Genomic DNA, 14476 nt, shown 5'->3' with positions numbered 1-14476 from the left:
AAATAATAATATCTTGACTGATGCAAGCAGGAAATCTAGTCAGAGTGAAGGGAAGGAGACAACTAAGGAGAAGCAAATGTGTAGCCTGGGTGAACACCTACCCTACAAGGTGAATGGGACCATGGGCTCAGTCAGTCAGCTGCCTGCCCCAGTAAACCTCCTCCTCATGACGGACACTCCATCCACAGATCCTGGTTTGACTTGTTTTAACTTGTGTGTGTCACACACGATCTCCTTCCTGTTGCCCCTTTCCCTCGTGCTTTTCCACTTGCACCTCCTCCATCGTGATGCTCTTGAATTAAGATTGGCCATTCAGTTGTGTAAGGATACCGTCAAGTCCAACAATCACTAATAAAAGTTATAATTTCTAAGGGAACGTCCTCCCTGAAGTAAAAACTCTAACAGGGGACTCTGGATTTTCCATGCTGGGCCTTCCCCGGCAGGCAGGAGGCTAACTGGGGTCATTGCCATGAGCCCCACGGGGTAGATCCCATCCCCACCGTCTGGACACATGAAACAGAAAACCAGACGGGAGCCGCGGCAAGGGCACTCTCGGCCAAACAGTGTGGGCTTCAATTTCAAGGTTGTAGTGGTGAATCGGGTCTAGATGTTTTAACTCTCTGGTGGCAAAAGCTTACTGGGAGGACAGAAAGCTTACTGGGACGACAGGTATATTCAACCTTTCTTGGGCTCCTGATAATGGGTGGGCAAATACTGCTCCCACGGTCCTTTCTCATGGCCCACTTCATCAAGGGCCCCTCAGTTTGTGGCCATGTAAGAGTTCCTTGGGAAGGCCTGTACCTGCCTGAAGCCACAGGCCAAAGAGGCCACAGAGGCAGACAGGTGGGGCACTCCCACATCCACGGCCCCGTCCCAACCAACTTCCTACACTGGCGAGCAAGTCGTGCACGGGGAGGGGCAGGGAAAAAGATGTGAGAAAGTCAAGAGAACAGATAAATCATGGTATATTCATTTAACATTCTTCAATTGTATAAATAACTAGGATTCTACTCTCATTCTACTCTCAACACAGATAATCTCAAAATGCAGTGCTGCCTAAAACACCTAACACTGAAGGATATGCAAGATAGTCAGCAACCACTAAACTTTAAAAGCAAGCATTAATTTTATGGACACATTCTTATGTAGTATAAAAACCATGTGTGATCAACACTGGATTCAGGGAAGAAAAAGAATGGGATGAAAGGAGGGACACATTGAATGAAGGCTGCTATTCTGTCTCAAGCTGGCTGGGAGGTCCATAGGCAGCAGTTATATTCTAGTTCTAAATAAAGTATTTCAGGGACACAAAATAAGACAAGCAAGTCAAAGTTGAGGACCAGTTCTTTGCAACTGGTGGGTGTGTGTGTTGGGGGTTGGGAATAAGTGCGTGTAAATCACTGGCAGCAAAGAACCTAAGAATTATGGGTTCAGACCTCTATGTCCTGTATAGCGTGGTTTTGTGACCTAAAGTCAAGGTTACATTTCGGATCCAGGTTAGCAACAAAATCCCCCTTTGCAAAATAATTCATAATGAAGGACTATTTCTCAGGTCTGTCTAGCTGAAGCAAAACACTCCAAAACAAGAACATTGCTAGTAAAAGAAAATGTTATTTTGTCAGGATCCAAACTGCAGTTTGAGACAGGCATGTTTCACAGGGAGGCGGATGGCCCATGTCAACGGGTGGAGAATGAGAGGAAGCTTCCCCGGCCAGGTCCCTCAAATCTTTAATGCCCGAAAGGGACAAACACAGCACTTCTACCGCAAAAATCTTAGCCAGAATTGCCCTCTCCCACCGCCTCCTGAGGAGGGGGCAATTTTGTGGCAAACACACAGCATGTCTGTCATGCTGCCAAGTGCAAAAGAACACCCACAGAGCTAAGCATATACATGCGATGAACAGAAATATACCCAGACCTAAGGGAGAACGGGAGATTACAAATTGCTGATTATATAACATAAAAACAGAGAATTCAGTAGCGACATAGGCCGCGTATCTCCTTTGTGAAACTTACGCAAAATAAATCACAGAATACTTAAGGAAATGTTGATTTCTTCAGTGGAACCATTAATGGAGGCACCTTGAGAATGTTTATCTGCAGAGGGAAAAAAAAAGGCAATGCTAAAACCTTTTAAGAGTTTGTGGGTACTTAAAAAAAAAAAGGCTTCAGAAAATATGTAAAATACGCCTGTATTTTTATATTAATAATTTCATTAGAGCTTGAAACAAACATAAAATTTGGAGTTAATTTCACCTACTACCATTTTACCAAAACCCATCTGGGTCTACTCTTTTCTATGTAAAGGGATCTAGAAAACACGTTTCCTGTTGTTCTTGCCTCCATGGAGCCATCTGGGCTGAGCCCCACCCAGGGCAGGCCTGGAGACAGGACACAGCACAGAAAGTTTATGTGCCTCCCAGGCCTACTGGTATGAGATTTACAAAATTTATATTCGATCCCCAATAAGCAGCACCCTGCAACAGGTTAAGTGTACTCTGGATTTTCCTTCCAATCTTTAAAAGAAAGTTAAAACAAGTACTTGGTTGCTTGGTCGTTTTTTCAATTCTCCTCATCTTACATACTATATACGTCCTGTTGCAAGGGGCCATAAATGAACCTGTAGTGAACTGCAGGATCATGAATAATTTGAACTAGAGTAGAGCTTAGCATGGATATCTCCCAAAGGTTAAATATGAAGGGTTAGCTTCATTATTCTGAAGTCCCATCCTGTGGTGAAATTTGCTTTTTCTCTGCATCTGAGCATCTTCTGAGGCTGAAATATACGCTTGATGGGTGACTAAATGAAAACGCAACATTGACATAATGATATCTACAAAATGAGTGTCACATGCCTGGATTAGAATTAAATGTAAATCACCCCTCAGAGGTACCTGACCGCATTTAGTCCTCAGCTCACTGTCTTTACTCCGTAGGGTCCTTCAGGCAAGCTAGAATAGAGAGGGCCTGTTTATATCCCTGTACTGAGTCTAAGCTTGGAGTTCCTTCCTTTGCCAATTTATGGAGAGCTGTGTGAAGAGTAAAGCGATAGGAAGGAAAAAGTCTCAGGGGGGCCATTTACCAAACAAGAAAAATCTCTGAATTCCTCAAAACACTTAATCCTAATAGCATGCCAGATTTATGAAACCAATTTAGGAGAATTCTTGAAATAGAGATGACGTTTATAATGCTCCCCACTAAAATTCCAGGTGAGCATATGGGCCATCCTAATTAATAAATAAGCCTAACACATGGTCACAAGGCAAGTTGTTTGTTTATTCTTTAAAAAATGTTAGATGATATTACAAGCTACTAATGTCTAAGAGGACCTAACTACATATACATTTTTAAAAATATGGCATCTATCTTGTAGCAACACTAGATGACCCAACCTGCAGAAACCTATAAAAGTTAAGACAAATTCAGTTGATCTGGAGGTAAAGTTCTGAAAGTGCTTCCGTAGGAAACTTATTGCAGAGGGAGAACTGCAGGTGGTTCCATCAGAGACACGTGCATGTACCTGAAATGAGACCCAAAGGACTTCAGTTTTGTAAAAGCTCAGGCCACGGAACTTTCCAGGAGTTTCAACAGAAATGGAGAAAGCTTTCTAACTGTATGTACTCCAAGCTGACAAATTATAAATCTAGGCCTCTCTACACTGATTTTCCTGGTTTAACATGCAAGCCTAGCACGAGATTTCCAATTTGTTCTATTTTTAGTTCTGACATGACTATAACCCATTCAAGCTTTAAATTAGTAAGCCTAGAGAAGAAACTTTCAGAAACTTACTTTGAAGCCTTATACTTCTCCCTAATTGCTTGTTGAGGTCGATGGGGTATATCAAGGCATGCTTTATGCAGCTCACTCAGGCAAGGCACAATTTCATTTAATGAATAGCCTGTAAATGCAGCAAGGGTTTCTGGCTAATCAAGACAAAAGAAAAAAACTGCATCATATAACTTTGTATCAGACAGCTGAAGATAAAAACTGTGAAATAAAGGGAATTAATTACTTAGGAAGAAGTATCCACATTCATCTCAAAAGAAACTGTAATCCTCCTTCAGTGACTTTAGAAATAAAATATTAGGGGCGCCTGGGTGGCTCAGTTGGTTAAGCGACTGCCTTCGGCTCAGGTCATGATCCTGGAGTCCCTGGATCGAGTCCCGCATCGGGCTCCCTGCTCGGCAGGGAGTCTGCTTCTCCCTCTGACCCTCCCCCCTCTCATGTGCTCTCTCTCTCAAATAAATAAATAAAATCTTAAAAAAAAAAAAAGAAATAAAATATTAGGAAGAACAGCCAGAGTTATCCATTTGCTCATATTGTATATTTATAATGCTCAGTTTGGGGGGAAGGTTACTTTTACCGATTCCCTCATGAACAGGATTTCTACTGGTCCCTAAAAAAGCCTCTACTTACCCAAACAACCTATTTACACCTTATATATGAAAGTGAATTAGTGAATGCAGAATAATAAATAAGTGTTTTAGAAAATAAAAGTAGGGGCGCCTGGGTGGCTCAGTCATTAAGCGTCTTCCTTCAGCTTGGGTCATGATCCCAGGATTCTGGGATCGAGCCCCACATCAGGCTCCCTGCTTGGCGGGAAGCCTGCTTCTCCCTCTCCCACTCCCCCTGCTTGTGTTCCTTCTCTCGCTGTGTCTCTGTCTGTCAAATAAGTAAATAAAATCTTTAAAAAAAAAAAAAGAAAAGTAGATACCCCACTTCTTTTAGCACAAAAGTAAACCTTCAGAACCAAATCGAGGGGCCCATTTCCAATCTTGCTTCTTGTTGGACCAAGAGGCAGCACTAACTGCCCTATTCCCCTGAAAACTTGATGCAACCTTCTGACCATCCTAATTGGATCCAGGTTGTTTTACACACAGCGGACAAAAGTCAACAATGTTTGCCTGAAGTGCTCAATGCTTGCACCACAAGAGCACTCCTCACGTGAGGTGGGCATTGAGGTTTCCAGGCCTGCTCCTTGACTTTCTGCAATCTACTCAAAGCCATAGAGTCAAAGTCATAAACACTGACCTGCAAGACTCAGTGGCATGTTGTCATCTGCTGGCAAGACAACCAGTTCCTTATTAAACTAACTTTCCCTCTTAAGAGGCCAGTGCATTCTAAGTCCTGAGAGTTACTGAACACAGATTCTTAGATGGGCCTGGAATTTCATCTAGAAAGTAGTAGTTGGAATCTTACCCAGAAGTGCCTGTTCACAGTATAGTTGGCCAGGCAATAAGCTGCTGCAGCTATCAATGAAGGAAGATATTTCAAGAATGGGTCAGCTTCAAGAAGGCTCAGTTCTGCTACATACTAAGCACAAGAGAGAAAATCCCAGTGGAATTAGAAATTTGACTGAGGTTACAAGTCAACCTAAAAATGTAAAGGGAAAAAACTGTCTTATCTTTGTTCATCCTGTATCTAGTGATGAGCAGAAAGAAACAGATGCTCAAAATTATTCACTGGGTTAATAATGCTAGGCCTGTCCATAACCAGAATAACATTTATGCTGTAGTAAATGTCAATATACAAGAATTTGGTCTGCCTGCACAGTATATATGAGAGGTTACTTTTCTTGTCTTAATACTACTAGTAGGGTGCATGCTAGTCACATAAAGTAGCATTGTTCTGGGCCACTGGAGAGGGACTAGAGCATTTGGTCAGTGGCAAAACTATGACCATATTGAAGCTATTAATTGGTCAGGCAAATGCAGGTAGTTCAGAGGCTGGAGCAGTACCTGTGAGAATAGAAGAAACACACTGGGAAATTTATACATACATCCTTATTACTGTTTGAGTAGCATACACATACCATATATACTAGATCACAGTGGCTGGACACCAAGTTTTCCAAACCAATACTTCAGTGCCTTCAACTAAAGTACTATAACCCCGGATGACCAAATAAGGCTTTATTAGTTAATATGTTAGGATAAGATTAGAGTGAAATCAAACTGCATTTACTTTGTTCCCATTCTGTAAACAAAGAAGAGGTGTTGCCTGCACATGGTCTGTATTTGACAAGGGAACAATTTCCAAACTTAAATTTCTTTTAAGAGTTGGGTGATCAGACAACCCGTGCCTACCAAACATGATCAATAGTACTGTCTCGTAACCAGAAATCATGATCCTAAAATTGGCTCTCTTCCATTGCTAAAAAGTTTTCTGGGGCCAAGACAAAGCACTGAAAAAGAAGGAAGAACTGAAGGATGATCAGGAAAGGCTACTTTTTATCTCCTTGGCTCCCAAGTTCCCAGAAGTCACGTGGCATACCTTGGCCAGATTCTCAGTTCTGACGCACACTCCTTGTCTCCTTAAGTACTGAAGGAGAAACTGGTTGGTGGTTGGCACTGTGAGATCAAAAGCCAGGACTTTCAGGAGCAGGTGTTCCATTCTTAGCAGTTGGCGTTTTGTGTAAGTATCATCAGTTATGTAGACAAACTCGTCGACTTCAGGTGGATATATTTCTTCATATTTCCTATGAAAGGTAAAGAGTTTTTGGAAGTAAAGCTTGCAACCTGTAGTGCTCCTTCCTATGCTATCACAACCAGCCTTTTGCAGACTTCTTTACTTTGTATCCACATATCCTCCTAAATATCACTAAATGGTACTGGCCTTAAAAATATTAGGGATTTCATACCTAAGCGCCAGAACAAGAACATGTGTATTACAAGGATATGTTGTACTTACTGCTAGCAGTAGTAGCAGAAACAATTTCCAACTGAGAATTTTAGGTTTGGGCCTCTGATATGCTGAAAGATTCTGAATGACAGACACACAGATAAATTTGTCTTAATTCTATCGACCCCACTCATCTTGTGGAAAAGAATGTTATATTGAACACATTGTAGAACAACAACTCCTTAGATCTTAGATCTTTAGAAAGATCATGTTCAAAATAAATAAATAATAAAAATAAAGAGATCATGTTCAGAAATCTCTACTGATTTAGCAAATGATGCTATGAATCCAAGAGTAAGATAATGATATAATTTCATTGTTACCAACTTTTTGCTTTTGCTTTTGTTTCTGTTTTCTGTAGTTGGCAAGTTTCTAGGCATTGATGACTAGAATGTCGGAGACCAGAAGAATTGAAGAAACTGCCATCCACCAACAGGTCACTGAATTTAAGGCAGCTCAGGCCCAAGGCCAACTCTTTTTTGTACACAATGATAGTTTGTTCACTGTAACCAAATAAACCGTGTTATTACAGGTCATTTGCTAGATCAGGAAGCTGGCTTTTGTATAACCAAAATCTTTTATATAACCAAAATATTTTTGTATTAGAATGCAGTCAAAAAAACACCCTGCAAAATAGTTAAATTGGATCTTGAATTTGAGCTGATGGCTGCCACAGTCATGATATTGAACTTGTTGCTATAAATCTTAAACATCTGAATTGAAGAGTGAACGTGTGTTAGATTCAGTTTCTCAGTAAATACTGCGAAAATGATGATATTTTATCAAGGGAGGCATGAATAAGCTTTAATTATCGAGCACTAGATTTCTTCAATAAATGGGAAAGAAAATCAACTGTTTTGACAGGCTGCAGTTTGACATTATTTAAGCTAAAAGAACACTTACGAAGCCAAAAGAATAGCTGCTGTTCCTACAAGCTGCAATTTCCCTCTCAGAACAGACATGCATGAAAGAAACCTGTCCAAGAAGTTGACAGCCAGGTAGAGAGTCTCTGCTCGAAGCTTATACTCTTCGCTGACCTCAACGAGCCAGTCCACCAGAATCGTTCGCATGCCTTCTGTGATGTCTGGTTGCTTCCTCATGTAGTGTGCTTTGGGCCTGTGTCTTACCTGTTTGGGAAAAGAGTTCTGATACTTAAATAGTTGCTATATCAGAAAGATCACTCCACAGTACAGTTGCTATTTAAAAAAAGAATCTCGTGAGCAAAGGTTAGGAAGAAACTGATCAAGAGCCAAGTACACCTTGGAGGGGGTGGAAACAGCAGTATTTCCCCTTGGAAGGGGAAATAGCAATATGGGTTATTCCTAAGAGTGAAATACTTAATGTATAAACCTTTTTGAGTCATGGAGAAATAGTCCAAGTAATGCTACTTGCCTCACAACTATTATTTTTTTTAAGATTTATTTATTTGAGAGAGATTAAGAGAGAATCCCCAGCAGACTCCCCACTGAGTGAGGAGCCTGATGGGGGCTCAATCCCAGGACCCTGAGATCATGACCTAAGCTGAAATCAAGAGTTGGACACCCAACTGACTAAGCCACCCAGGCGCCCCATAACTATTATTTTTCATAGATATTCCTGTGTTTAGATGTCATAAGAATGCTATTCACTAGTGGTTTTGACCAAGAGTTTATAACCATCTTATTATTAAGTGTTTTGAGTGCTGGAAATTGAAATAGAATTTGGGAAAACTCACTTCAGCTTCTCTAAGGTACTGATGAATTTCTTCAGCATATTCAGTCACGTTTATCACATCTGTACCAAAATCTGATGCATCTTCACACTGGGACTGGAGAGATGAATCTACTACCATTGGGGAAACTGCAGGGATTCAACAATACCAGGTAAGACATTCAATCTAAAAATTCATTCCATCCACTAACCCTCCACAGGCAGTTGTGAAAATAAGTCATTACTTCATGGTTTTATCCTGCTAGTTACATGCTATTGAGTGCTGCAGGCGATTATGGGTCTAGGGTACTGTCAGCCACAGGTGAGTCAGGTTACCTGTGTTAAAATCCAGCAGGAAGTGGAGGTCTGACTTGAGTGTGCTGGTGTCTACCTCATACACATCTTCAAATGCCATCCCCTCTTTCCCTGTGCAGCTGTCTCTGTCCCCCTGCTCAGCCTCATCCATGTAGATATCAAATCCTTGCTTGGCTGGCACCTGGACCGTGCAGTCAGAGATCACCTTCTTTCCAGCTGGAGGGAAGACATTTTCTGATCCAGAGAAACACCTGATTGTTGTGACCCCCTAGAAGAGGGTTAAGTTTTTTGTTAGAGGTCACCCCAAAGACTGTATAGGTGATGTAAGCCTGTGTGACTCAAACCAGCAGGCTAGGAAGATGAGAACAGGCTTAAATTGAAACATCTACGTCTGCAATTTAATTTCAGAAAATGAAGCTTCCGAAGTATGACTTCTCCCTTATCTCTGTCTACATCTAACATTTGGGAAAAGAGCTACCTATAATTTGTCATCTTCCTCACATATTTATCAAAGGGAACTCAAGATTATAGGAACAAGAGAAACCATAGCTTTCCTCCAAAATGAAATAGGTATGGGGCGGGGGAAGGAGTAGGGGGGAGATTATTAATTGGCTTTCATACTTCTAGCCTTACAGGATTTTATAAGTACCCAGCAAAGCTCTTGACACACAGTCACTGAGTTCCTATAGTCTTCCTCCTTAAACAGCTTTTAGGCAGTAAGCGCCTTTATAAAGTTCCCATTTTATACCCAGATATTTAGAAACCTGATCATTTTAAAAACTCATACTACTAACTGCTCTTACAAAGCTGTAGAATCTCTTGTATGACATAATGTAATTACCCTTGGGGAAATCTATCTCGCAATCGCTTCTCCCTTCTATTTATTCCTATAGCATTACTAGTGGGAATGACTACGTGCACCCCCTCCATGAACAAGCACATTAAGGTGAGTCATGGCGGACAGCCTGAAGGTCAGCTGAACCAGGGCAGGTGGGCAAGGTTTATGAATCTAAGTTATATTTATGCAAACGTTAGGTCTAGCTGCTGTATTAATATTTTACTGTTAATAATTAATCTTGTTGTTTACTTTTGAAGCTACTTTCAAGTTAGTATGTGTTTTCCCTTCAAGCTAGCCAGATAAATATTTGGCTTACGTCTAGGAAGAAAAAAAAATTTTTTTGAAGATTTTATTTATTAGAGAGAGAGAACAAGAGCATGAACAGGGAGGAGAGGGAGAAACAGGCTCCAGAGCCCAATGCGGAGCTCAATCCCAGGACCCTGGGATCGTGGCCTATAGGCAGAATTAAGGTGAGTCCATCATGACTCACCTATAGGCAGACGCTTAACAGACTGAGCCACCCAGATGCCCCAAGAAAACATTCTTTATGGTAATACTAGAAAAAAAAAGAACAGGGAACATATAAAAATCACAAGTTACTAGAACCATGATTCCAAGTCACTACCAAGTTTGACTTTTGCTTCAAAGATATATGTACGGGGGTTGAGACATATATTCATTAAATATTTACTGAGCATCTATTATGTACCACACACTGTTTTAGGTGCTCAGAATTTAGCCATGAACAAAACATTCAAGAAGGGCTGCCTTCATGGAGTTCACACTCTAGCTCGGAGTGTGGGGGACGACAAATAAGACATGTTACGTCAGATGCTGTGTTCAGTGCTTTGGGGGAGAATAACACAGGGAAAAGAGAGTCCTTGCCATTTTAAACAGTATGGCCAGGGAGGGCCCTAATGAAGAGGATAGATGTGAGCAAAGATACGAAATGAGGTAAGGGAGTAAGTCACACAGATAGAGGGGGTAAGAGCATTCTGAGCTGAGAGAATGGCATGGGTAAATGCCCTGATGTTCAAGTGTGTCTTAGAGACTGAGTAAGGAGCATAGAGGACAGAATGAGAAAGAGAGGGGTATAGGTCACAAAGTCAGAAAGAAAAGAGAAGCCAGATCAAGCAGGCCATTTAAGACTGTCTACTACTCAGAGGTGGGAAGCCACGGGAGCAGCCATGGAGGAGGAGTGGTATGATCTGATTTATGTTTTATTATGATCACCCTGGCTGTGTATACGTACAGAGAGCAAGTAAGATGACCAATTATGAAACTTGCAAATTCACGGTGAGACACAATAGGGATTTGAACTAGTGTAAAGTAGTAAAGTAGTAGTAAAGTCTGAGAAGTAGAGATTCTAGACATTCTAAAAAGTAGAGCCAATAGTATTTTCTCAGCAAATCAGATGTGGGGTGGGAGAAAAAGAGTCAAAGATGACAAAGGTTTGGGGGCTGAATAATAGGATGGATATTCCATTTATTGATATGAGGAAGACTTTGGGAACAGCTGTTTGGGGCTAGGGTTAGTGTTTGGTTTTGCATAAATTTGGGATGCCTATTGTAAGACCCAAGGGGAGATGTTAAGTAGGCCGAATATGGGTGCCTGTAATATAGCTAAGAGGTCCAGACCAAAGATAAAAGTATGAGTCATCACCAGATAGATGCTATTTAATGCTAAGAGTCTTGAAAGGTTGCTAAGGGAGTGAGTGCAGATTCAGATCAAATACCAAGCCCTAGAGCACTCTTTTAGATATTGAGGAATGGCCAATGAGGTAGGTGGAAAACCAGGAGAGAGTGGTGTTCTCCAGGCTGAGTGAAAAGAAATTATTTCAAGGAATAAAGAATAATCAACTGTGTCAAATGCTGCTGGATCGGTCAAGTAAGGAAAGGACTAAGAATAAGAGAATTAGAGACAGAGAGTATTCATTCAACAAATACTTGAATGCTACCCTGGCCAGACACCGGTCTAAGCACTGAGAATACAGCAGTGAACCTGACATCCCAATCCTCATCCTGATGGAGCTTATAGTCGAGCAGGATAGATAAACTCTCAAATTATTGCTATAAAATGGACAGTCACTGCAAAGAGCTTTGTAGTTGAAAGGTTTTTAAGATGGAAAAAAATACAATATATTTGCATGCTTATGAGTTTGACTTAGTAGACAAGACTGAAGAGAGAAAGGAGAGTTGCCAGAAATGACATCCTTGAAGAGACAAGAAGGCATAAGGTGTACTGCACGTGTGTATGTGTCACCTTGCATAAGAGCAGGGACACATAAGTCCTGTAGCAGGATGGGGATGGCAGAGTATATGACACATGGGAACATGTGGAAATTCTCTTCTGGTTGCTGCTATATTTTTAGGAAAATAGGCTAACAAAGTCATGAGCTGAGAGTAAGGATGGAGGTAAAGGTTTGGGAGGATTAAAAAGAAATCTAGAAAACAGATTTCTGAGGAGGTTGTAGAGGAATAGAGCAGGGAAATGTAGAAGTAACGCTAGGCAACATAAGAGGTTAACTAATCATTATGAATTTAAAGAGAGCCTGGGCAGCATAGGCAGAACTGATGATTCGTAAGAACAAGGTTTCAGTCTTCCAGTTTAAAAAAGTAAATATGCTAAGCACATTGTTTGTTAAAACTGCTTTCATTTAATTTTTTCCCCAAAGCTTTGGACAGATCACTTTGGGTATTTTTCCCCCACTAATCAGATGCCACCAAAAGGCATGGATGGTCAGTGGATGAAGGGCTTCTAATCTGGCCTCTACCATATCTTTTTTTTTTTTTTTTTTTACCTTTCCTAAACCTCTGAAATTTTCTCATCTATTAAACGGGAAGAATTCCCGGCCTACCTACTTCACTATACTATTGTCAGCATCATTCCACTACAGATGTGAAATATAAACTTAACGCATCATTATGAGAGGCTTGCCTAATAGACTCAAGGAAGCTTTTTTTCTATCCCAAAATTCATTCTTAAGGATTCAAACCCCTCATTTACATTTTTTTTAAAGATTTTATTTATTTATTTGACAGAGAGAGACACAGCGAGAGAAGGAACACAAGCAGGGGGCGTGGGAGAGGGAGAAGCAGGCTTCCCGCGGAGCAGGGAACCCAATGTGGGGCTTGATTCCAAGACCCCGGGATTACGACCTGAGCCGAAGGGAGATGCTTACCCGACTGAGCCACCCAGGCACCCCCTCATTTACATTTTTAAGTGTCTGATTTTGTTTCCAATCTGTTAAGGGAGGTACCTACGATCAGTTAGGCATAAGCAACTAATATCTAATGGCCGATGATCAATTTGCCCAACTGCCTTTGTTCAGTCCTGGGGAGATGTCTACTTTCAAAACCCACTTTTGGAAGTAATTTAGTCTAGCCTTATCCAATCTGGATTCTAACATCATCTCCGATGAACATAGCAAAGATTATTCAGGTTTGCCTCAGGCACAGTCTCGATCAGTCTGAACACCACTCTGATCTGGAGGAACCCCAGTTCCATCGTTTATTTTGGTACATTAATACTTCCTCTTAGCCCAGCACTGAAATAGCTTTACATATACTCAAACAGTTCCTAGACCCATGTCCTTGATATTAGAAAAATAATAAAGAAAAATATTCACTATTTCTAACTGGAAAGGGACCAAAGTGATCTTTAACAAAACCAGGGTCCCTACAGTCCAGATTCCAAGGCTAGAATACTCAAGGGTATTTATAGGTAAAACTCCAAGAGAAACCCACCTCCCACCATGACATGATAGCCCTTCTCAACAACCAGCTTCCACAGCAGTTCTCTGTCATTACCTGGCCACAGGTCCTCCTGTACTGCCCATTCTCAGTTAACACCCCTAGCACTGTTCTCTGTGGGGGATCCTGGCCGAGCTGGGCTCCGGTTATCATCTGACAGGCATCAGGACCTCGAGGCACTGGAGCTAGGGCTACTCCGCTCTTGGAGCTGCTGCGATGCATACCCTCAGTCTCCACAGAATGCAGCTAATCAGGGAAGGAGAAAGAGACAAGCCAACGGTTAGTCAACCTCTTCCACCATGGGCTCCAAGCATGCAGTGAATCTCTAGGAGGAAGAGCACGAAGGCATATGACCTTCTCTGCAATTATCAGGGCTGCACGGAAGGGCATGAACCTCTGTGCAAGCGATCAAAGCTCCCTTGAACCAAAACAGTGATTTGAATCTCTCAAGGCTTTCTTCCAAGACCTGGTTGAGGATGGAGGGAGAGATTAATCCTGACAAAAAGGATATACTAAGCCCCATGTTCATTGGGAGTCTAAAACTGCAAGCCCGAGTCTTTCCCTGACTGCGATGCTTATCTTATCCCTCCTACCCCCACCGTTCCCCCCACCTCCCTGCAAACAAAAGATCCAGGATACAACACTGCGGGAAAGTACGTCCCCTTCCCAAATGACAAGTAAGGTCCTCCTCCGCGGCCCTCCTTCCACCACACAGAAGGCCCCAAAACCTGCTTGGAACCCACAGCGGGCCTCGCTCTTCTCAGCCTTATAAGTCTCGAACAATCAGCAAGTGCACACGAGGATTGGGAATGAGGAGCCGCCGGAGGGGGGCCGGGCGGGGGCGGGGCGGGGCGGGAGGGGACTGAGGTGTTAATAGATTCCAGCGGGGGCGCCGGGCTCCTAGCCGCGGCGCTCAGCGCTAATTACTTTAACCCCCCCCCGCGTCTGTTGAATCAGCCAATCAGCGGCGCTCCCGGGCCTCGCGGGGGCCGCTTCCATGCCAACCGCAGCGGGCTTGCGCGCCCCGCGGCCGCATCGCCATGACGACCTCCTCACCTGACACGCTCCTGGCCGACGCGCCGCGACCCCTTGGGGGGTCAGGGCCGGGCGGGGCCAACTGGCGGCAGCCACCGGATCCCCCAGCACTGCCCAGCCCGGGCGTGCCGGGGCAGGCGGTCGCAGTCGGCACACGCGCCCCTTC

General features: G+C 42.6%; 1 protein-coding gene across 1 annotated transcript; it reads right to left on the bottom strand.

Moving 5' to 3' along the window:
- Positions 1 to 3255: 3255 nt before the first annotated feature.
- On the bottom strand, positions 3256 to 14070 carry CCNA1 (cyclin A1). The gene is made up of 9 exons (XM_081815532.1): positions 14019 to 14070; positions 13333 to 13521; positions 8707 to 8953; positions 8396 to 8520; positions 7585 to 7808; positions 6274 to 6478; positions 5200 to 5313; positions 3790 to 3923; positions 3256 to 3520 (listed from the first exon to the last, which is right to left on the bottom strand). The coding sequence occupies exons 2-9, from the start codon at positions 13495 to 13497 to the stop codon at positions 3469 to 3471; spliced, it is 1266 nt and encodes a 421-aa protein (XP_081671658.1). The 5' UTR covers positions 13498 to 13521; positions 14019 to 14070; the 3' UTR covers positions 3256 to 3468.
- Positions 14071 to 14476: the final 406 nt, after the last annotated feature.

Source organism: Leptonychotes weddellii, chromosome 3 (genome assembly GCF_054177405.1).
Source record: "Leptonychotes weddellii isolate Sample4059 chromosome 3, ASM5417740v2, whole genome shotgun sequence".
In the NCBI taxonomy this organism is placed as follows: Eukaryota; Metazoa; Chordata; class Mammalia; order Carnivora; family Phocidae; genus Leptonychotes; species Leptonychotes weddellii.
Note: the sequence above shows the minus strand (reverse complement) of the source record. Positions and strands in the feature narration are given on the sequence as shown.

Excerpts from the sequence above, each read along its gene's own strand:
- CCNA1 (XM_081815532.1), bottom strand. The coding sequence starts at position 13,497 with ATGCATCGCAGCAGCTCCAAGAGCGGAGTAGCCCTAGCTCCAGTGCCT. Across the intron at positions 3,924-5,199 it reads CTGTGAACAGGCACTTCTGG|CCAGAAACCCTTGCTGCATT; the intron begins GTAAGATTCCAA and ends TGTCTTGATTAG. Across the intron at positions 3,521-3,789 it reads GAGAAGTATAAGGCTTCAAA|GTACATGCACGTGTCTCTGA; the intron begins GTAAGTTTCTGA and ends GTCTCATTTCAG.